The following is a 23,611-nucleotide window of genomic DNA, read 5'->3' as shown; positions in this document are numbered from 1 at the left end:
TCTATCCCCAGGTTCAGGGTCCCTCTTCCCGCTTTTGACCTGGCCTGAAATAGTTTGGAGTCCTCTCCAGACCTCGCTTGAGTTGTTCTGCAGTTGGTCCTCTATTTTTTCTCCTGTAGGTTGCCTTGCACTCTCTGATCTTTCTTTTAAGATCCCTCTTCACCCTCCTCAGTTCCTCTCTGTCACCAGATTTAAAATCCTTTCTTTTCTCCAGCAGCAAGGCTCTTAGCTCAGGAGTCACCCAGGGCTTGTTATTTGAGAAACATCTCACTCTCCTGGTGGGCACGGTGGTCTCTACACAGAAATGTATGTATTCTGTGATACAGTCCGTTAAACTGTCTATGTCCTGTCCGTGTGGCTCAGACCACTGCTTCACACACCTTTTTGTGGGGGGCTGTCTCTTCACCATAGGTGTGTAGGCAGGGAGCAGATGGACCAGGTTGTGATATGAGCGGCCGAGCGGGGGGAGCTGTAGGCGTCTGCTGTGTTTGTATACAGCAGGTCCAGAGTTTTACTGTCCCTGGTGTAGCAGTCCACGTACTGATGGAAGTTAGGGAGAGTGGCAGACAGGGAAGCATGATAAAAATCTCCGGTGATGAGGAGAAAGGCTTGAGGATGCACTGTCTGTTGCTGTGACACAACACTGTGGAGAAGCTCGCAGGCTGCATCGGCATTGGCCGAGGGAGGGATGTACACCGTTATTGCGATGACGTGTGAAGGTAGTATGGCCGGATGCTAGCAGCTCAATGTCCCTAGTACACCGTTGCTCCTTAACATAAATGTGGCCAGGGTTACACCACTTTCCTCCGCCCTTCTTCTTACCATTCGCTCTCATGTTCCTGTCCGCTCTGACAAGATGAAATCCATCCAGCTGCACCAGTGAGTCCGGGGTGAGCTTGTTTAGCCAAGTCTCTGTGAAGTGGATCAGACTGCACTCCCGGTACTCCTGCTGCAGCCTCATTAGCGCCACTAGCTCATCCATCTTGTTCAAGAGAGACCTCACATTCCCCGTAATAACAGCTGGAAGGCATGGTTTGTACCGACGTCTTATTCGGCACATAATTCCGGCTCTGCATCCCCTCCTCCTCCTCCGTAGTTCAGCCGGGATCTCCGGTCTCTCTTCGGGGGGTAGCCTAGCTTGGCCTAGCCTAGCACATAAATACACATACTGTGTATACATACAGTATATGACTGACGCAATTATATGACATCACACAATACACACTAGATGACACCTCCGCTCTGACAACGTTGCCACAGCAACCTGTCAGATTGGTCATTAATGTGGCCCAGTCTGAACAGAGCCAAATCCGATTTGGACACTTTCTAAAAACAGTGTGGACAGTCAGGCCTAAAAATAGGATTTGAGAAGGAATCAGATTTGAATCAGATTTGCCTGCAGTCTGAACGCAGCCTTAATCAACACAGTTTAACATCAAGTCAGTTGCACTAAATGGATATCAATCTGTCCATTTAAGAAGCTCAAGTGATTTAAAGAGTCAAACTTCTTATGTAACTTAAGCAAGTCAACCTCCATCTAAAATATGACATTCATGAATATTCGTGAAAATGTACTTTGGGTAGAGGGTAAGGACCAAACTTCCCAGGACTGTCTTTGAGCAATTAATTGTCAAACCATAGTGTGCATGTGTGTGTGCGAATATGTGGTTATATGTGGAAGGATGCAAACGTGAAACCGTGGCAGACATTTAATGGGAAATACTGTGTGATTGAACAATTAAATTGAATTTGGATTTTATCAATCTGTGTAGGTCCTAACCTATCTGCATGGGCCACCCAAGTAGAACATGAATACAGCTTTGAGTTAATCAGAATTTGGAAACCATGTGATGGAAGAAAAATCTACAATAACTGAATGTTATTTTTGTTTTGCTTCTTTTGTGACATTTTTCTTGTCCACTATTGTCATCATAGCTTTGAAGCATCAGTCAGAAGCTTGAAAAATTGATTGGAATCTGTAAAAGTCTGCTTGTGGTATTATTGAAACATGAAGTGTGTAAAAAGAAAAAAAAATTCTACGGTCTTCTCTTGTGGTTTTCCAGGTTTAATGAAAAGGTAGAAAAGTCAGAGTTGTGAATATGCTACTGGAGATTTATAGGTTTAAAGCAAGGTGCTGAAAAGACACAATTATCCCTTAATAAATGAAAATAAAGAGACCCATGTCGACTCACAAAGCAATTTTGTTTTGACATCAACGTATGACACAAAACAGCAAGACAAGGTAATCATCCATCTTCTTTGAGTGCATGTGGTTTCCATGGAAACAACCTTGATATATATACAAAGATGTTGAAAGAGTTGTGGGATTCAACGAGATTGGATTTTCCTCAATCACCAGCTGAGCATAGAGGTTACACATACACAAACATAAACACTTTTACATCTTTTTCTTTCTTTGTTGTCTTTGTTGCCCTCACACCACTAGAACAGGGCATGTCAGACAGGTGTGTGCCTGTGTTTGTGTGTGTGTGTGTGACCTCAATGTTCCGCTGGAGATTTGGGAAAATCCAATCTCATTGAAAAATGTTCAGTAACCAGTTCTCTGAGCCTGACACTGCTGCTGCCAGCTAACATGACTGCATTCCACCTCTGAGGAGGAAGACTCCAAGTTTCACTCCTTCCATTCCTATCAAAAATACTTGAGTGCACGTTCTTTAACCAAGTCTCTCGATCTTTAAGAAAAAGCTACAGGCCCAGCTTTTTAGCAAACACCTCCACCATCCACCTGGTGGATGAAAGAAAATAAAGCTTCTATGTACTCTATACGCTGCTTGTTGGCACCTTTGTCCTATTGGATTTGAACTTAGCTTCATAGCACTGACTAGATCCCTGCTTGTGTTGTATTAACTCTCAGACATGCGTTGCTTTGGATAAAAGCGTCTGCTTTTTCAGGGGTGATAATAAGTGCTAAAAGTGTGTGTGTGTGTAATTAACACATTCTTATCATCAAGCATGTGTTTGTGTGATTCCAGCACATCTTGTCACTGGGAACTTTACTGATTGCTTGGCAACTGGCCCTGTCATCTCCTCCCGTCTAGCCGAGAAAAGTCCAATCACAAATGTCTTTGTCTTTCTGTCAGCCAATCACAGATGTGCACATATGCAAATACTGGAACATACTGTATGCCGGTACTCTTATGCCAACAAACACTGTCTTGTGTCAGACGAAAAAAAATGTCTAGATACATTATCTTCAAGGCTGACAATAATAGTAGTGTGATGGGGGAATGAGGAGCAGGTGAACCCAAATGCAGAGACCGCAAACAGGGCTGCAGAAAAGTATCTTTATTCTGAGAGGTAAACAAAACGGATTAGAACTGACAAAACCATACAAGAACTGAAGAAGACTGACGAGGCTTAACAAGCACTAGACAAGGCTAAACAGAACAGACTAAATCAAACAGTACCAAAACAGGAAGAAAACAAACAGAGAATCCAACACAGCCTGAACCAAAAACCAAAACTTAAATACACAAGGGATGATTACGAACAGGACACAGGTGAGTAAAACAAGACGCAGGTGAAACACAGGAGGAAATCTACTAAGGTGGGAAAACACAGGAATTAAAAATAACAGAAAACATCATCATCTTAAAAGATTCTCGCCTATTTTTTTCCACGTGACACGCACAATTCTCAAAAGTAGAAAGTGAAAATGATGTGTTGATAATCATTATTGACATCATACTAACAACATTACACCTTCCACTACAGTTACAATGTCTATATCTGGACAATGTAATACAATCTATGTAGTCACTATGGTGGGAAACTCCAGTGTCAGTGAGGAGCATCTTTTTGACTCACTTTCTGTAATATGAATTCAAACCGGGACTCCTGCCTGTTGCTCTACCTGCCTCCAGATGGAGGTGTGGTCTTGTTATATTCCTCATATCTTGTCAGTTGCCTTTTTGACAGTTATGTGGAGGTTTGTTTGTCGGAGTGTGTTTGGCTCATTTGGGGGAACTCAGTGTCGTCTGGAGGGATTTTCTTCACCTGGAGCGGTGACAGCGGGGATTTAACTGGTGTCAGAAACAAAGCTCCACTTTCTCCACACATATTAATATTTATTCATTTTTTACAACTGAGCACACACTTCTTAACCTTTTTCTGTCTAAACTAAATATAAATTAGATTTATAATGACATGAAATGAAACATTCTATTATTTAAATGAAATGTAGAAAGATAGAATTGGCAGTAGCAGCTCAGTAGCTTGCTCAGATAGAGGTAGGCAGTGTGGCCCGGGCATTAGAATGGGGCACTGACTACTTTAGAATATGCATGCATTCCAGTCATTCCATTTTTTCTATATAAATTAAACCCACATAGTCACCCACTAATTGTTAAGCTCATTAAGTCTGATCTCCGATGACAATGTATGACAATCATCTAAGATAAATACAGACTACCATCTGTTGTCTGTATACTCTGGCTTTTGTCCATCAATCATAATAAAGAATTGGCACAGATCTGAACAAGATCAGTGAGCTCATACTGTATTAAGCTTGTTGAGAGAGTAGCAAACAGTAAGACTGGGATTGTGAGTCATCTTGCTGTGTGATATATTACTGCCAGTGCTTGGCTGCGATTACTCAGTGTAGACACGATGCAGCGAACCAGAAATACAAGTCAGTCCTGACAAAAATGAGCGATCGTTGTTGAGATAGTTTAAAAAGTCCAGATATAGGGATGTGTGTCATTCTCGCTGAGTGGTTTACTTATTCAAAACATGCATGACCTGAGATGATGCAAGCAAGAAAACAAAGCAGAGAATAGAGGGCAAACAAATAGAATAATGCAAGACAAAACCCAACAACACAATCTGTGATGTTCAGTGCACATTCTAAATACTGTTTTAATCTCCGTTTTCATCACGTCTATCTTATTTCAAGCTGCCTCGGCTTCTTCAAGCTAAGTTAGTGATTTTCTGGGTGTCTTGGAAACCGTTCAAAAATATGAGGGAGAAAAGTGATTACAAAATAAAACAGGAAGTGCATGAAATAATAAATATAATGTATAAACATGACCTTGGAAGTGGAGCGGAGCATGACAAATAGTTTTTGTCTTCAGGCCAAATACTCAGCTACCTTTAAGAGATCAGGTTTTCTGAAAAGGGCAACTAACCCATCCACATTTTAATCATACCATTATACATTTATTTGTTTACCTTGCTGATATTTCTCGTCTTTTAGTTCCTTTGGTTGTGCCTTGTATGTTCAGTGTTGCTAGAAACTCAACATTTAACCTAAATTGTCAGCAATGTTACAATTCTGTGCTAAAATACAGTAGAACCACATTCACAACAGCATTATTTGTTCTAACCTTCATTTTTTTTACTGTTGCCAAAAATCCGTAGCAGTTTTTAAAAAAGGGTCAAGACACTACTTAAAGACATTCCTGTCCTTTAAAAAAAAAAACACACGACAAACAGACATTCATGCACATAAGCACCTGCGTTACATTAGCGTGAGAACTGCAGCAGCAAACCAGAGTTGGTCACGACCCAGAGCTGAAAACAACATCTGTAAAACCACCATCTTAACAATTCTGTTCCCATCTGCAGAGATTTTCATAAACCTAAATAAACATTTGCCTTTGAAATTATTTTGCCTTTTTTTTTTTCTTTCACAGAAGGGTACGTTTTTCATACCAGCAGAGTGCATGTATTTATGAATATGCATTAGCTACATGCTGTAATTAGAGGCCATGTTTTTAAACTCATCTGAAATCAATCCAGTAAAGTGTGTTGGATCTTTGAAGGATGATGCACTTTAGCATTACACTGATTGATGGGGGTCAAAAATGTAAAAGTTTTACAAATCTTTAGCAACATTTTGACTTCTACTGTTCATACAGTGCAGGTGCATGCAAAATATAATGCTTTTAAGGACCAAAATGTATCTATAAGCTCAGTACAATACATCCATTCAAATGTTTAGACAGACTGTAGTAGGAGTACAGGGCGGCTGTGGCTCAGGAGGTAGAGCGGTGGTCCTTGGGCAAGATACTTAACCCCAAATTGCTGGCTGTGCCAACGGTGTGTGAATGAGAATGAATAGTTAACTTCCTCCTGATGTTGTACCCTGCGTGGTAGCCCCTGCCATCAGTGTATGAATGTGTGTGAATGGGTGAATGAGATGTAATGTAAAGCGCTTTGAGTGGTCGTAAAGACTAGAAAGGCGCTATATAAGTACAGTCTATTTACCATTTACAGGCTTACCTTTGGTAATTGAGCCATTGTTATGATCTCTAAGTGAATAAAGTTAATATGTCTGAACAATAACACCGTCACTAAGAGTCAAAAGGCATTCATACAGGGGGCCGCAGATAAAATACCTCATAGTCCTTGACCAGGAATTCTAGCTGAGGGAGCTCACTCCCTAGACAGTAGGTGCTGTTATAGCTGGTGGTTTCTCCGATAACCTAGTCATCACCTCCAGCATCCACCTGCTGCATAAACAGACCTGAAAACACACATAGACGTGGGTCAGTTGTACCTGTGCACCATATGTGCTGTAAATGTGTAAATTGCATGCTGCTAACGTGATGAATCCGTCACTCAGGGATATTTCTATGTGGAAGCAGCGCACTGCACAAGCACTATTATATTATATAGTACATTTGGCAAAAAAATGAATGATGATGACCAGATAAACCTATCGAGGAAAAACTGCATTTTTTCATACCAGAATAATAACAACAAATAATCATAGTTACCGGTAGTTCGAAACAAAGTTGCCAGCTACATATTTGTTGACATTGTTTGAGGTGTCAACTCCACACAATCCTGCAGGTCTAGTCTAGTTGAGCCCAGTCTATACCACGATGATCCACTCAGGAAATACACATAATAGCTGCTGGCCCTGGTGACAGTTTTCCCCTGCCCAGCATCAGTCTGTTTAACATCTATCCTGACTCTGCCTGAAGATGACAAAATCCACCTACCAACACCTCAACATCTTAGTAATTAACATGTTATATCTTGTTTCTTTATTCCATACAAAGCACAAAGTGTAAAAACATCATATTGTGGCTTAACAGGTATTGTGTCCTCAAAATGAGGTTGCCAGACACCTAGCAGAGACCAAAATCGATCAAAATAATGTCATAATAGCACACTCACACTGTGTGTGTAGTGGTGTGTGTAAGTGTGTTCATAAAGGACAAGTCTGCGCTTGTGTAAATATACCTGCCCTCTTACCAGACCATCAATATTGCGTGTGTTCTTCTATCTCTCTATCTCTCTCTATCTTCTACCTTTGGATTTGTTGCTTGTTTGGACTACCTGAATATAAGCCTGTTTAAAATCCCTTTTCATCAACCTCTCCTGCCTCAGTATCTGCATTTTGATCCTCTCCTCTTTTGCATCGTACTCACACGTGTGACAGCACAGCCTTCGACTTGAAAAATGACAAGAGTAAAAGTGCTCCTGTGTATGGTATGGTATGAAAGAGGATTAACACTGTCAGTGATGATTTGAAAAGCCACCACTCTTGTACACATGAACCTCTACTCTGATAAGTATTCCCACTTCTGCACAACACTGAATACATTTCATCCATTGTACTCATTGCAAACCTCTTACTGTAAACACTGCCAACAATGAACACAATGCATCATATTCCTTAACACAACTGTCAGTAATTATTTAAACATCTCAGCTGGTTAAACTATCAGCACGCTAACAGCACAGTGATCCTACTATCAATACGATACAGACAAAAAACTTTATAAATCCATTGGGGGGGGAGTGAGTGCCAGCATATAAATAAGTCGGACAACAATTAAGACAATGGTCCTTGCTGCGGTGGACAGATATGTCCCTGTAGACACGTTTATTTATGACGAACCTACACGTGATTGCCAGGGTGTGTTTATTACCAAAACACGTGGCCCAACTTGTATGTAGGTTATTTCCTTATATTCAAAACACATGCAAAAATGTTTTAAAACCATGCATTGTTGATATTCTTGTTTGCTAGCCTGCAATTTTAACCTTTACCTTCACATTTTGACATTTTTTTGCACGTTTACCAGCACCAACTCTCAGTGGAATAGCGTGTGAAATGTAAAATATTCTCTCAAGTGCACAATACAAACAGAAGGGGGTCTCTCATAGAAGTATTGCTCCATAGCGCTACTAGTGATCAAAAAATTAAGTTATTTTCAAGGCCCCATGTTTTACAGTGCAGTCTCAACATGAGGGGATCTCTCCAATGAATACAATGACCATAACCTATATAGTACACATATAGTATAGTATGTGAGTATATAAATGTACAAACTTATCCCTAAGTAATGAGTTGAAAGCTCGTCAGAACAGCTTTTAACAGAGAGGCTTTTATATACAGTACTGTGCAAATGTAAAACTTTTAGTATCAATATATTGCAATGCTTTCCTTATTTTCAGAAAATATAGCCTCACAACAAATGCACATTGCAAATAGACAGCCAACAGACCGATATGTTACAGTTACACATTTAAAATGTTTAAGAAAACAACATTAAACGATGACCTTATCTGTCGTCGCTGAGCTGTCGCGCCATCTGCAAACCATAAAGCATCACAGAAAGGTAGTGAAGGTCAGGGTAATGGACTGAAACAAATCCCCCCCCCTCTAAATAAATAAATAAAAAAACGACCGGGAAAAAGCAGGCGCAGCAGAGCACTCACGCGCCGGGTGTCATACGCATTTGAAACAGTGCCAACGAAGGAGACGAGTGAAGTCTAGCTGGCGTTTGGGTGTTAAATGCCGGATTGATTTGTGGCTCCATTTGCGGCTGTGTCGCTGAGCTGGAATGGTAATACCACAGAAGTGAATTATGATGCAATATTAATGAGGAAATGATGTTTTCGCTTTTCGGCAAACAGATGTTCTCATCATATTAGACAATCAAGAAGAAAGCGTCGATTGATTAATAGCACTGTCTCTTCCATTCTTCCATCCTCTCCTTCCCTCTCCTTACTTTAAGTGGCGTCTAACTGACATTTAAATGGCATCACTGTGTTTGTCTGCTTGGGAGTTTGGCACCTGCGTGTGAGTTGATACAGCCTGTGTTGCACTTTTAATCATGCGGTCTCCCGCCGGGCTCACCGGAGAGACAGGCGTGCTGAGTCCTTCACCTCCCCCCCCTCCTCCTTCTCTTCCTCCCACACTGCTTCATCCTTGCACTTCCACAGCACGTAGCATCAAGAAGACTGGCAGCATGTAAACACTGACACGTACAGTACACCACATCATGCTCTCTTGGGAAAAGTGAAGCATTTCTGTGAGTCAGCAAGGTTTGGTTGTTGATTCATGATTACTTTATCTGTAGTCTCCTTATAAGAATCAAATACCTGCTTAAAGTTGAAGGTATTTTATCACTCTTTTCTTGTTCAAGGATCTACAAAGAATATCCTTCCCCCCTCGTGTACTGTCTCTCTGCATCCAATTTATTCTGCCCCCCCTCCCCTCCCTGTCTATTGTCCCTCTAAGTGGGTGCTCTGTTCTTCTCTACCTTGACCCTAAATAGCACCAAACTGAGCTACATCCTGTTTAATGGTAAACAGACTCACTGTTCACAGACCACTGAGCAGGTATGAGGCATCGGGTGTAAACTCATAAATCTCACATGCATGCATTTCAATCCATGTTACTTGCGAGTACAGTTCGCTTTATACTTTTCTCTCTGTTCTCAGTGTCTGTTTCGTAGTTCAATTCAGTTCAGTTTTCAAAGTTGTTGTGTTAATTGAATAAGAGGAGCTGTGAATCCACAAAATATAAAAGACGTGCAAAGAATATTAATATTGGGATAATATGCAGAAGTATCAGCCTTCAAAAAACCTTCTCTACATGAAGCTGCATCATACCTCTTTGACAGCTCAGCCTAAGACTGATTTACTGAAGGTCAAAGGCACCTCTGGAACTTTGAAGCCTCCAAGTATGCTACTGTCCTAGGGGACGACGGACAACAGAGGTGCGTATGTTACTTTAGACTGCACAATGCCTGAGAGACCCATCCTGAGGCTCTTAATTTAAGAGTTATGAGTGATGACTATATCTGCACTCTGATGGAGGCTATCCATCACAGGAATAGAGGTTTACCTGTTCTAAGTATGTAAGTATGAGAACAATCAGTGTTACATTCACAACAATGTGTGGCCTTTATTGCTTTGCCTACCCTGTTCCCTAACAACACATGTCTAATCTTTAGGGTCTTGAGGGGGTGGGGGGCTGGAGCCAATCCCAGCTGTCATTGGGTGAGATGCAGTGTACACCTTGGACAGGTCGCCAGTCCATCACAGGATTTATAAAAAATGAATTACTTTGAATACAGTTTCTTACATATTTGTCCTCTTAGTTCTGTAGCTGAAAGAAAAGACGTCACTCAACTGAATGGTACTCCAAGATACCTACAAACTCAAGAGTATACCGGGCCCAGGTGTGTCCAATGTTGCTGATGGTGCTGCCTTAAAGGGCCAGCCCCTGCACACAGTAAAACAAGAAGAGACCTTTAGCTACATCAGTAGAAAAGATGAGCAACTGTGTTATAGAATATTTGGTTAAATGATAAAAAAGTCAAAAGGCTTATGCACTTCAAAATGTATTTTGGTAAAATATATCCAATCATATAGCATAGCATACCTGTTAAAAGATTCAGCAGCTAAATTAAGTTCACTTTTGGAGTCTGGGTGTGGCATGCTGTTTCGTACCTAGTTGTACCTAGCTCTTGTTCACGCATCTGACTGGACTTCTAAACACATCACAGCAGCCGCTGAGGCTCATGGTCATTGTAGTATATAGCTACCTGCCATGCCCAACTTAAGACTTGGTACTAACTGCTAGAACACATAATATTCATGAGCCACGATCAAATTTCGCACTTGTTCTGTTATCTGTCAACAGAAACAGACAAATATGTAAATGAGACTATTGTGGCTGCATTACGGTGACTTCTCAGAATCTGAACATATTCAAAACAGATGGTCAGAATAGAACACTATAGTTTTCTTAAATCCTCCAGGAGACTGATGTTTCTGTTGATGAACACTGAGAAAATCACAAAAAGAAAAGTTGGTTGGTGTAGGTTTCTATAACTTAGGTAACTTCAAGTCTCCTCTGCCCATTAAAATGCAGGAGAAAACTCTCACATCAAGTTTTCCTGATGGTACCTTTAGCCTTTAGATTGATCTCCTCTGTTCTTCTCTGAGATAAATCAGAGAGTTGGTTTGAGTTCTCCTTTGTAGCACCTATAGAATACAGACAGATCACCTGGAAGCACAGTCCTCATGTAAATGTACTGATTCAGATGCAATAGAGTGATGCTCCAGGATAGAGAGAGGAGAGGAATTCAACTATGTGAGCAAGTGGAGGTGTGTTTGTATGGTTCCAGGATGCCAGAACATTGTGCCTTTAAAGGGCAGTGCCCATTAACAATGATACACCAATGATGACATTTATACACAATCAGGAAACATTACTGTATTTTGATGGATTACACGCTGTTTATCATTATTATCACTATAATTGTTCAATTTAGACCCGAGGGCAGTGTAACTCCTTAATTCACAGTTTTCTAAAGGGTGTGACTATGTTAGTTCATCAGCAGTGGCCAGAATCAATTGGTATCATCCACTTATTAAGCTGAATGACAGTAATAGGTGTCATAATGCAAAAGTGGGTCCAATATCCGGTCTCCACTCACCACAGGACTGACACTAAGGGCTTCAAAGACATTTGACTTTGTACACATCTCCTGACATCGGCCTACATTAAGGATTATGTCAAGATTGCACACAAACAGGGTTTTAAATCAAAATGATTTAAGGGGCTTGTATATGGGGATTTCCGAAACTGTCCCTACCAATATTTTTAACGATCTCGAAAACCATTTACACAGAGTTATTGGCAAGGTCTGTACTGTCAGGAGTTGTTAGAATCGTGCTTTCTGCCAAAAATGTTTTGATGGAGAGTGAAAAAGAGCTCTGAGGCGTTATCCTGACCTGATGATTGGGCAATATCAGATGGTATATATCGAGTATTTTTAAATGATTAAAAGTAACAGAATTAAAGCGTATTTGCTGGGAATTTCTAACGTAACACAATCAATATCATAACACATTTCAGGCTTAAAGGCATAAGCGAATTTGTGATCATAGCTCATGTGCTGTAATCAATCCAAAATCAGTGACATGTGTTCAGGTCCTTACAACAATAACCTTATGTATAAGGTAAACTAGCTACAGCCTGCCAACTGATCTGATTGTTTGTGAATGCTCTTCATTGTTTTAGGTGGAGAGTTCTGCCAGCAGCAGCACAGAGACTTACAGACAGGTGGAGATGCAGGCACTCAAGTGAACTCTGCATGCCGGGTACATCTTGGATTATATAGTCCAACTCAACACTAGACTACAAGAGAGGACAGAGTTACAGAATTTCAGGTTCACAGCAGACTTTTGGTTCAAACAGAGTAACTTTGGCGCTATATAAATAACACTGACTTGAAATGGCCACAAAACACAACTATACATATTGTTTTTGTCCAACAAAAAAATGTCCTGACCAAAGTTTGACATTTGAAATGACAAAGTAAAACCTTGAAATGTCATGACAAAACATTTTTGCATTTTCAACCTCTACATTCTCACTTTGCATGAACTGCTCTGCAGGATTGAAGCGCTTCACTGTCACACAGCAGTAGAGAGTTTGACCTACGGTTGACACGGGTTACTCTGCAGGTTTGACTAGTCTGTCATCTAACCCATTTAGCGTCAATCTCGCTAATTAAATAGATTTATGAGTAGAGTTGGTTCAGTCATGTAGGGAGTGGTTTACACAAACCACATCACAAATCTATTTAAATCCTGCAGTGAAACGGAGCTGCACAAAAAAGACCCAGAATGTCAATTTCAGTCTTTTCCAAACAAACTGCGGTGAGAAGGAAACGCAAACCGGCAACAGAAAATGGTACTGAAATCCAAGATATTATAGGTATAGCAGACATGTTGACATCCGGCAGCCAGCATTAACTCATGCTTGATAAGCCAAGCATAATACATGCACCACGGGGTTACTGCTCAGAGGATTGCTGGAATTTCTGATCTCAACTCTTGACAAATGAGCGGTCAACGAAATTGTAAATGTTCTGCTTGTGAGCCCATGTGATCTCTTAACAAGGCCTGATGCTCTATAGCAAAAATTAACAAAGTTTCCATTAAAATCTTCCCCCAATAAACTGTTGGTGTGATTTCCCCTCAAAAATCTTTCTAGCACATACATACATGCTCCTTTTAACAAGCTCAAGGGGCACAGGGGGCAGTGTACCTCTTACTTCCACATTTGGTGTTGCTGAGCTGTAAAAATGGAACAATTCCTGCTGGGTTTAGATGTGGGAATATAGCAAAGTCTTTCCTGTCTCCCTCTCTCTTGCCTTCCTGCCCCCACCTCAGTTCAACTCCTTGTTCTTTGTCCCCCCCCCCCCCCCCCCCCCCCCCCCCAGCAAAGTCTCTCAGAGACATCGGATTCTTTTTTCTCATCGTCTTCCTGCACCCCACCTCCCCATCAACACACACACATGCACACACACCGCTGCTGCACGCTCTTATCCATTGAAATTTGAAGCATCATTTCATCACAACCTCCCATCTCCCCCGAGTTCTTCATGCTTGCGCTCGTCTTCGCGATCGATACAGCCAGAGGAGATTCGATAAGAAGCTTTAAAACTTCTCTCGACACCTTTTCCACTCCTCTACATACACACACACGCACACACACACAACAACAATAACAACCTCTCTACCTTCCCGCTCCAGTTTTGATTTTGTGCCCTCGGGTTAAGACTGAATTCCATGTGTGACACCTGCCAGAAGCTACTAAGTACACAACAATAGTCTCTTTATGTTATCGTGACTGACGATCATCTGTTTTTTTTAAGCTACAGTATCATCACACTACATGTGAGTCTGTGCCCTCATTAAAAATCCTTGTTGCACATGTAAGGTTTCTTCTATTCATCTGTTTTAGTACTCAAAAAATACTGGACGTACATGCTATTACTCAACATGTCATTAGATTGCATTGACTTTCTTTCGTTTTTACCACTGAGGGTAATTTGGTGCAGATTCATAATGTGTGTGTGAACTGTTCTATTTCGTTTGGCCTAGAAATGTATTTTACCTTGTGACCTAGGCCCAGATAAGTGGTGGTGGATAAGGCATGGATGTATTTTACTGCTATTTTTGACTTCACACATGCTCTCTCCTGCAATCTGGATGGTAAAGATTGCCTCCTGTACAGCAGTGGAGAAGCTGACTTTTGATTTCAATCAGAAGGTGGATCTGGGAGTCAAAACGCTTCTTTACGTAAATATCTCTTATGTAGTCTTGTATAAGTATCCATGGTCCATCTAAGCCACTGCTTCTATAAATGTATGCTTGACTGATTGATTTTACACAGTATTAGAAGTATTAGCCTTTGAAAACAGCTGTATAAACCCAGTTGTGTAATGTGTTCTGTGGCTTTCCAAAGTGAAAAAAATCCCTTATGATATTTTGATGGTTACTTCAGCCTAGGCTTAGAGGCTATTAATGATATAATAATATAATTGTGTTACAAAGTGGGGATATGGAGTTTGTGCCAGGTAAATATCCATATTTGTCAGAGTGTTTAAGATGTAATTGAGTTGCATCATGGGTAGCGTAGGATCTAGTGTGATCTAGTGATCTAGTGACCTATATTAGGGACTGAAAATCAGTGCATCTCAGCTTCTGCTGCTTCAATTTTTACCATTATTTTTAAAAAATCTGTCTGTCTTGCAATTCCCCCATTGTTATGCAAGTGCAATACTAAATCAGTTGGGTACCCCTTTAAATTCGCAGTTACCTACCATTGTAGTAATATGGTGCACTTACTGATCCTACATCAGCCCCATTATTATTGATTTAGCTCCATCTGAGAGAATGTTTTATATTGAACATATTAAATCCAGCTTTGTGTTGATTTCTTCTGTGCACATTTTTTAAGCAATTTGTGTTCCTGCTGTTGCTGCTATTGAGCAAAAACGATCATTTGAATAAATTGAAATATAAAAATTTCATTTTATTTGTAGTGCACTGAAGTCACTGAAATCAAATACTACTTCTAATTGTTTTAAATTACCCACGGAGTCTTTTGATGACTTATGAAAAATTCTATCTCCACTTCAATGTACATCATTATTGCTGAGCTAGGATCAAAGTTCAGCCGTGTTTAATGAAGCCTGCTTCAGATCTCGTGTATGATACCTGCAAAGCCAAAGTAGGGCCATGCACCCTCGTGACTGTTACATGTAGAGCTATGCCAACATGAAAGAGAGACTTCAATGGTTATTAGCGCACATTTTCAATTTTCTGCACATCAAAAGTTCGCATTTTCCAATTAACCTCTACAGATCACTTCATATTATGGCTGTAGTGCTCTATACATGCAGACACGCACCTCTGGCAATGACATGAGATGAAAGTATTACCATTTTTGCCAGAGGTGAAGGATTCTGGATGAATTCTTCTTCTTCTTCTTCATGTGGATGCCCTGAGCATAACTGCTTACTGCAATCTTATTTTATTTTAATTATTAATGTTACAAATATGAAAACCTGTATTATACAATGAAAGTATAACTAAACTAAGAACTAAGTATGGATCAGGCAAAAACAAACTAACAAAAACCATGCGAATATGTTGAAGTGCAATTTTTTTCAATAAAATATATCCAAGAAATATTATGATTGTGTGATAATATCAGGTAACTTTAGCATCCTCTAGTGTCAGTTTACAGGTAATGTTAGCGTCCTTCAGTGTCAGGCTACAGATAATGTTAGTATCCCTCTGTGTCAGTTTACAAATAAAGTTATCATCCTTCAGTAAAAGGTAGATTACAGATAACGTTAACATCCTTCATTTTTAATTTACAGGTAACGTTAGCATCCTTTACAGGTAATATTAGCATACGTTAGCCTCGGTTTAGAGGTAACGTTAGCATCTTTCAACGTCAGTTCACAATAATGTTAGCATCCTTCAGCCTTAGTTTACAGGTAACATTAGCATCCTTCAGTAGGTCTGCTTAGCCCCTTGACACAATGTAACATTGGGCTATATAAATAAAATCGACTTGGCTAGAATGTTTCAGCTAAAGTTTACAGGCTTTAACAGCTTGCAGCAACCCCATCCACCTCAATCACAGCACATGTTGCGCTGCTTGCTTAACTGTCTCTCATATTATCTGAAGTTCCTGCACTGTTTGACATTTTAGAGCTGTTAAAGCTGTTTTCAGTGTTCCCCCCACAGTGAGCAACTTCCACTGAAGTGAGCAGGGCGCCATCTTGAACCTCAATATCCACTTCTTTTAAAACTTCCTTGATCTACGTACGGCTTAATGGTTTATTTCAGAGACATCGGTGTTGGAGTGTGTTTAGCCATGTCCAGACTCTGTTTTTGTGCTAGATGCTAAGCTACATCTTAACTCAGACAGTTCTGTAATGAACTACAAAAGTTTAACAATGAACAGTTGCATTTACTGAGTGAGAGGCGCCATTGAGTCAAAACTATGAGTACCTATGGCATGTGCAAACAGATAGTCCACAAACCCTGTTACACATCCACCACAATACAAAAACAAGTCTACACAAATGTTAGTTATTACCACCTTGGCACAAGACACATTTTCAAATCCATTTTTCTCTGTATAAATGAAAACACAAGGAAGTCTGTGACTGGATTACTAAGAGATGATGCATTACACAATCTGAATCATCACAGATAAATATTGCAGATGGAAAATAAACGTGTTTGTTTTTGAGAGGTGTTCTCTATCAAAAGCCCCCTGTGCTCTCTCAGTTTGAATGTGAATAATAATGCTTCATATTTTCTTCGACAGCATGATGTGCTTTGATTCCACCTGGCAAGCAAGAACACAAACAATATCAAAAGAAAACAATTTGGTGCAATTTGGCATTGAGCCGGTCAGCCAGCTGCTTGTTAGGGTTCACATGTGAGATGTTTGGGTAATGGAAGGAAAGCCTGCAGGAGGCCGAGCTTAGCAAATTCAGCCCAACACTGCGTTGAAATGGATCATCAGCCAGGGGTCCACATTTCTCAACACATTTACTCAACAGGGTCTCATGGTTATGTCATGTAGTTCAGTGGGCAAGCCAGTTTGGCAAATACTTCGGTGAAACATACTATGTAGACAGCTGGCAAAGCCTCAAAGCAAGTAGCCTACAGTTCACACATAACACGTGTGTGTGTCAAATGTAGATGGCATCATATTAAACCATATAATTATAACCCTCATTTCTCCACATTTATGGAATGGCTCATCTAGCCTGGATGTGATTAATTCTGGAGCCAAAACTAATGCCATAATTGGAGGAAAGAGACCGGCAATGCTGTGCCATCAATCCACCACAATCATATTCCCAATCCACATCCTCTATCAACTGTAGAGGTACAAATGTAGCAAGTGGGACTAATATTAGCAGCATCTCTGGACTTAAAACCACCTGCAAACAGCATTGGAGGGGGGTGACATACGTAAAGGTCTGCTGGCCAGGACTAGAACCAGGGTCCGCTGGGTATATGGCATGCGCTCTTAACCACTCGACCACCTGCACGTCCTTCAAACCTTAGCGAGGCTAAGAATCAACAGTCGTGCTAGCACACAAGGCTGTAATGCTCAGTGTAAAGAACTGTAATAGAAACTTTGCCTTTATCATTGCTCTGGATGAAAGGTCAAGAAACTCACCAAATTTACAACAACAATTCGAGGTTTTTGTTCTTATCTGGATAAGACAAGAAGATACAAGGTGTTAGTGAGCTTCAGAGGTGTTTGTAGGTGTATTATTGTTTGTAGGCTACATGTTTACTCTGCTTCCTAATTAAAAGATCATTTTTGATTTATAAATTAGACCTCCTAGTCTATTTACTACATACAGCATGTTAAGTATTACAGAGATAAAATGTGCAAACCAGACTTCACTGCATAAACTCTGTGTGACGCGAAAGCAAAAGTCACGGTAAGGTACAATACCTGTGGTTACAGTCAGCGCTATTGAGTTCAGGGTGTGGAGGTTACTGGGTTGTTGCCATGTCTTCATAGAGACATCCGTTTCTCTTTCTATAAACCTTCCAACAAACAATGTTGCTATAACAAAAACATTCCCCTGTAAAGTATGTAAAATATGCAGGGTGTATAATAGACGCTGGCAAACTAGGTGAATATTTGAAATGAGCAGTTACAGTAAATAGTCAACATTTCCGCATGGTGTCCCGGAATTCTTGCAAAACCAGTTAGGACGTGTAATTAACAAATGATTTCAGCGCTGTGAATATGAATACGATGAACTGTATAACCTATGTAGTGAAGTATGCAAATTTCTGTTGAAAATGGGTGCAATGTGACTAGGGAAAACTGAGAAATGTGGTTTATGAATGATGCACCTGTGGCATATCTTTTTTTAAATGTTTGGGTGTCAATTATCATATCAGTACTTTCCAGGCATATACACTGAACAAAAATATAAATGCAACACTTTTGTTTTTGCTTCCATTTTTCATGAGCTGAACTCAAAGATCTAAAACATTGTCTATATACACAAAATACATATTTCTCTCAAATATTGTTCACAAATCTGTCTAAATCTGTGTTAGTGAGCACTTCTCCTTTGCCGAGATAATCCATCCCACCTCACAGGTGTGGCATATCAAGATGCTGATTAGACAGCATGAATATTGTACAGGCTGGCCACAATAAAAGGCCACTCTGAAATGTGCAGTTTTGCTTTATTGAAGTATAAAGCGCAGTGCAACACATTTCCTTGGCATAGAGTTGATCAGGTTGTTGATTGTGGCCTGTGGAATGTTGGTCCACTCCTCTTCAATGGCTGTGCGAAGTTGCTGGATATTGGCTGGAACTGGCCCCAATCAACAACCTGATCAACTCTATGTAAAAGAAGATGGGTTAGGGTTAGGCAAATGGTGGTCACACCAGATACTGACTGGTTTTCTGACCCCCCCAGACCCCTTCAATAAAGCAAAATTGCACATTTCAGAGTGGCCTTTTATTGTGGCCAGCCTATGGCACACCTGTTCAATATTCATGCTGTCTAATCAGCATCTTGATATGCCACACCTGTGAGGTGGGTTGGATTATCTCTTTGTGAAGATCATGTTTGAGTTCAGCTCATGAAAAATGTGAGCAAAAACAAAAATGTTGCGTTTATATTTTTGTTCAGTGTAATTACTCCACATTCCCTCATAACTCCCCTGAAGTGACTGCAGAACCAGTTTTGGCTGTAGTTAAGCATGTGGTTCAGATCTATGGATCTAGAGTATATAAGCCAGACCAGCCTGATGGGATGTTGGACTCCAGCTCCACAGAGATACAGAGGTACATCCAGAGGTGCACTGCAGGGTACAGACTCCCAAACAGAGACATCATGAAAGCTGTCGCAGCCTTCTTGCTTGTGCTGTGTCACCTGGCCGTCAGTCATGGTAGGTCCTGTTGTTTACAACATTTTTAAATCCAATAAAGTTATTTGTTGTAGCAATTTAAGGTGAAAATATTGGATTTTGTTTCTCTTTAAATGGATATATAGTATCCACTCGCATCAATGATGATTTTTTCTTCACAGCCTGGACCTGCAGCGAGGCTCCACGGCTGTATAACGTCAAACAGATTGATGCTGGGCTGGGGAAAGTCGTCGCCACAACCACCAGCAATTATGCGTATTTCCTGATTGGTTCACGCTGGTACAATCTGGGCACAACTAGAATCAAGCATGTCTCAGTGGGACCTGCAGGACTGTGGGGAGTTGACATCTTGAACAAAGTCAACAAATATGTATCTGGCAGATTTCTTCCATCTACTGGTAACTATGATTTCTTTTTTTTATCATTATTTTGACATGATGAAATGTGATGAGTTGAATCAAGTTTACTAAATAATATAAAAGCGCTCATGCAGTACTCTGTTCTGAGAGACTAACCATGTTTTTCAGTATGCATTTCACACATTTACAACTGACTATGTACCTATGTGTGTCTACAGGATTGACTATGCATCAGGTGGATGCTGGAGGTGATGGCCAGGTTGCTGGAATATACACCAGCTCCAACTCCGCCTACTGTCTGAGAAGTGCCACAGCGATGGCCTACAGGGGAACAGGCTCCCTCAGCTGGACTTCTATGGCAAGGACTTTGAAGTACATCAGCTGCGGCCCACTGTATGGATGCTGGGGAGTGGACTCAAGCTACCATGTTTACGTCACGGTTAGACACTGCAGCGCCAGTGAAATCTCATTATCATATAATAACATTAACTCCATTCACACAACTCTATGTATGCCTCTTATGACAGAGAGTCACACCAACCACCTGTGGCGTGTCTGGCTGGGAGTGTGTGTCAGGGATAACTGCGAAAATGATTGAGGTGGGGACCGATGGAAACGTCTTTGCAGTAACAACAACAGGCAAGGTCTACCAAAGGTAAGCCTGTCGTTCCTGTAGTCTGAGAGCATTCTTTAACTCTAACCTAAAGCATTCACACAACATTCTAGTTGTTACAATACAACATTTAAAGACTGTGTAAAGTGAATTCAGACATTTTCTTCTAAACACATTAAATAGGTCATAAATGTATTTCAAAAAAATGTGTAAAAAGCATTTCAACCATTTAGATTTGAATTGTGGCGCTAGGCTTCACAAACTGTGTTTCAACATTTCTGTGTTCAGGATTTAGTGGGCGGGTCTGAAAATTGGCATGAACCCGCCCCTGCTACTGTAGGTATAAATACATTCAGCGCACACTACTACTACTACAGTCTACAGTTAGCCAGTTAGCCAGTTAGCTGAGTTAGCCGCCGACTTAGCAAACGAGCTAGCGGCAGAAAGCTCTCAGACGTAGCGTCCATGTATCGGTTAGTGGTGGTGACTTTGATTGACAGGTGACACTTGGTAGGGGGCGGGGTTTCAGCGGACTAGGCGGGCACTCCAACAGCGTTTGGGAGCAGAGAAAGATGCTGGTTTTTACACATCTTTGAAGCCTAATTTCATATATTTGGCGATTTTTTTTAATCATTCAAATTTGGCAGGATGGTTAACAACACACTTTTCTGTGGTATGTCAAACTCAGAACACATATTTATTCTTAATTTACACGGACTTTAATCTTTAATTTGGTTTAGTTTATTGTATTGTATCTTACTTATTTATTCTTTTTATTGATGCTCTTTCTATTTTTTACTATCCACATACTGCTATAATATTTCCCCACCGTGGGACTAATGAAAGAATATCTTATCCTATCTTAATTGCTGGTAACAAACATTGTATACAACTACCAGAAAAGATACAAAGAGACAGAAAACCAAAATATATTAAATTCAAGTAATATGGCTCATCACCTTGAAGCATACATTTAAAGTTTGTAAGATAACTGGCAAGTTAATCCATGCATGAAATTCCAGCATGCATGCTTATGAAATGAAACTGACAATAAAAATAATTACCCCTTAAGTAACATGATGCATCACTGTGATGCTGCCTGTTTCAGCTACAATTACCCTCAAGAGGACTGTGTTCGAATAATTTTAAAAGTATGTTTTCTATACAAATCCTGTTTAAAGATAAGTAATATCAAAAGGTGGAGAGTCTTCATAACTCTCATTTAAATCTCATCTCATCTCCTCTCTCAACAGATATGGTATCTCCAGCATTCAACCACAAGGCTCAGGTTGGCGCTTCGTCTCTGTGTGCATGGCCATCAAGCACCTGAGCTATGACCTGGGCACACTTTGGGTTGTAACCACAAGTGGTTTCACTATGCGATGCACACACTAATGTGTTGGCTGTCCTTGACTCCTTAAGAAATGATGCACAAAACTAACTGAACATTTAGGTCAATTCCTTGAGGGTAATGGGGCATGTTGTTAACAATTTACAAATGTAATATCCACCAGGTATACTTTTATGTTGTCTTCAAAATCATAATAAAAATAAAATGAGTAAATCAAATTTCTTGTGCGTATTTCTTGATGAATTTAATGATCAAGCTATTGTGGGTTCATACACTAGAGAAATGGATGGGGGGGTGGGGTGGAAACTGAGATGTAACATTATGTATTGAGAATGGGGTCACATGGTATGGCTGCAAATGACTTCTACATTTTAATGACAAGCACTGAAGTATTTAAACCTACTTTGAGCACTGCCGGTCATTACAAAGCTTTTTCTTTGCATTTTTGGGGCTCTTTTATATGTTTGCTCAGTTATGTATATTTCAAGACCCCCCTCTAGACATGCATCTCAAGTGAAAAGTGGAATTAAGAAATTATTTCAGCGCTGTAAATATGAATATGATTAACTATATCACCTATGTGGTGAAGTATTCAAATTTCTGTTGAAAATGGGTGCAATGTGACTAGGGAAAACTGAAAAAAAAATGTTGTAGATTCACCTAGAGCAAAGCCACTGATGGTTTATAGAATGCAGTTGCTAAATTAGTTTCCTTGCAGAGCGACCTGTTAGCAGAGACAAAGCTGGCATGGCATTAACAGAACAAAATGTTTTTTTCTAATTGAATTATTTAGTACCATTACATAAGGATCATAAAACAGTGCGCCGAACTTAATGTGGATCGTTGCAAACTTATTGAGAGCTGCACACCAGCTCATTTTTGTCCTTTCAGGCATCACTCCAAAAGATGAGGAAAAGTGTTTTTTAAGTTTGTGTTGATATCCAGAGCCTGGCAGACCTGTGCAGTTGCATGAAGACAGACATTTGAAAACACAGAAGGTTTGATGTAATTCACATTAAGGTACCCACATTAGAACCACACGGATCAACCTGAAAATCTGTGCACTGGACCTTTTAATACTACTATTATAAATTGGCTATATATCTGCACTTCAATATACATAATGAATGATAAGCATTTGACTGTAGTCATTCTAAAAGCTGCGGTTTTAACTATTGGATGCATGTCGTTTTTTGAAGAAGAGATAAAATAGTTTGATTGTGAAATAAATAAATAAATAAATACATTACAGAAATGAACAAAAAAACAACAGAAACGTTTTTGGTTATTTCCTGCAGTCATCTTCTGATTGTTGGGGCAATAATTTACATTAGAAATACATGAAAAGGTTTATGAATGATGCACCTGTGGCATATCTTTTTTTAAATGTTTGGGTGTCAATTATCATATCAGTACTTTCCAGGCATATACACTGAACAAAAATATAAATGCAACACTTTTGTTTTTGCTCCCATTTTTCATGAGCTGAACTCAAAGATCTAAAACATTGTCTATATACACAAAATACCTATTTCTCTCAAATATTGTTCACAAATCTGTCTAAATCTGTGTTAGTGAGCACTTCCCCTTTGCCGAGATAATCCATCCCATCTCACAGGTGTGGCATATCAAGATGCTGATTAGACAGCATGAATATTGCACAGGCTGGCCACAATAAAAGGCCACTCTGAAATGTGCAGTTTTGCTTTATTGAAGGGGTCTGGGGGGGGGGGGTCAGAAAACCAGTCAGTATCTGGTGTGACCACCATTTGCCTC

General features: G+C 40.1%; 1 protein-coding gene across 1 annotated transcript; it reads left to right on the top strand.

Annotated features, from left to right (window-relative positions):
• Window positions 1–19,454: 19,454 nt before the first annotated feature.
• LOC134004696 (fish-egg lectin-like) lies at window positions 19,455–21,879 on the top strand. Its single transcript, XM_062444062.1, has 5 exons — window positions 19,455–19,533; window positions 19,674–19,910; window positions 20,090–20,310; window positions 20,399–20,526; window positions 21,738–21,879. Exons 1-5 carry the CDS (start codon window positions 19,479–19,481, stop codon window positions 21,877–21,879), a joined length of 783 nt encoding a protein of 260 aa, XP_062300046.1. The 5' UTR covers window positions 19,455–19,478.
• The last annotated feature ends 1,732 nt before the right edge of the window (window positions 21,880–23,611 follow it).

Source organism: Scomber scombrus, chromosome 22 (assembly GCF_963691925.1).
Source record: "Scomber scombrus chromosome 22, fScoSco1.1, whole genome shotgun sequence".
NCBI lineage: Eukaryota > Metazoa > Chordata > Actinopteri > Scombriformes > Scombridae > Scomber > Scomber scombrus.
This window is presented reverse-complemented; position numbering and strand designations above follow the sequence as displayed.

What these genes read in the sequence shown, in the direction of transcription:
- LOC134004696 (XM_062444062.1), top strand. Translation starts at nt 19,479, where the DNA reads ATGAAAGCTGTCGCAGCCTTCTTGCTTGTGCTGTGTCACCTGGCCGTC. An exon ending in TCACCTGGCCGTCAGTCATG is followed by an intron (nt 19,534 to 19,673) that starts GTAGGTCCTGTT and finishes TTTTCTTCACAG; the next exon opens with CCTGGACCTGCAGCGAGGCT. An exon ending in ACAGGCAAGGTCTACCAAAG is followed by an intron (nt 20,527 to 21,737) that starts GTAAGCCTGTCG and finishes CTCTCTCAACAG; the next exon opens with ATATGGTATCTCCAGCATTC.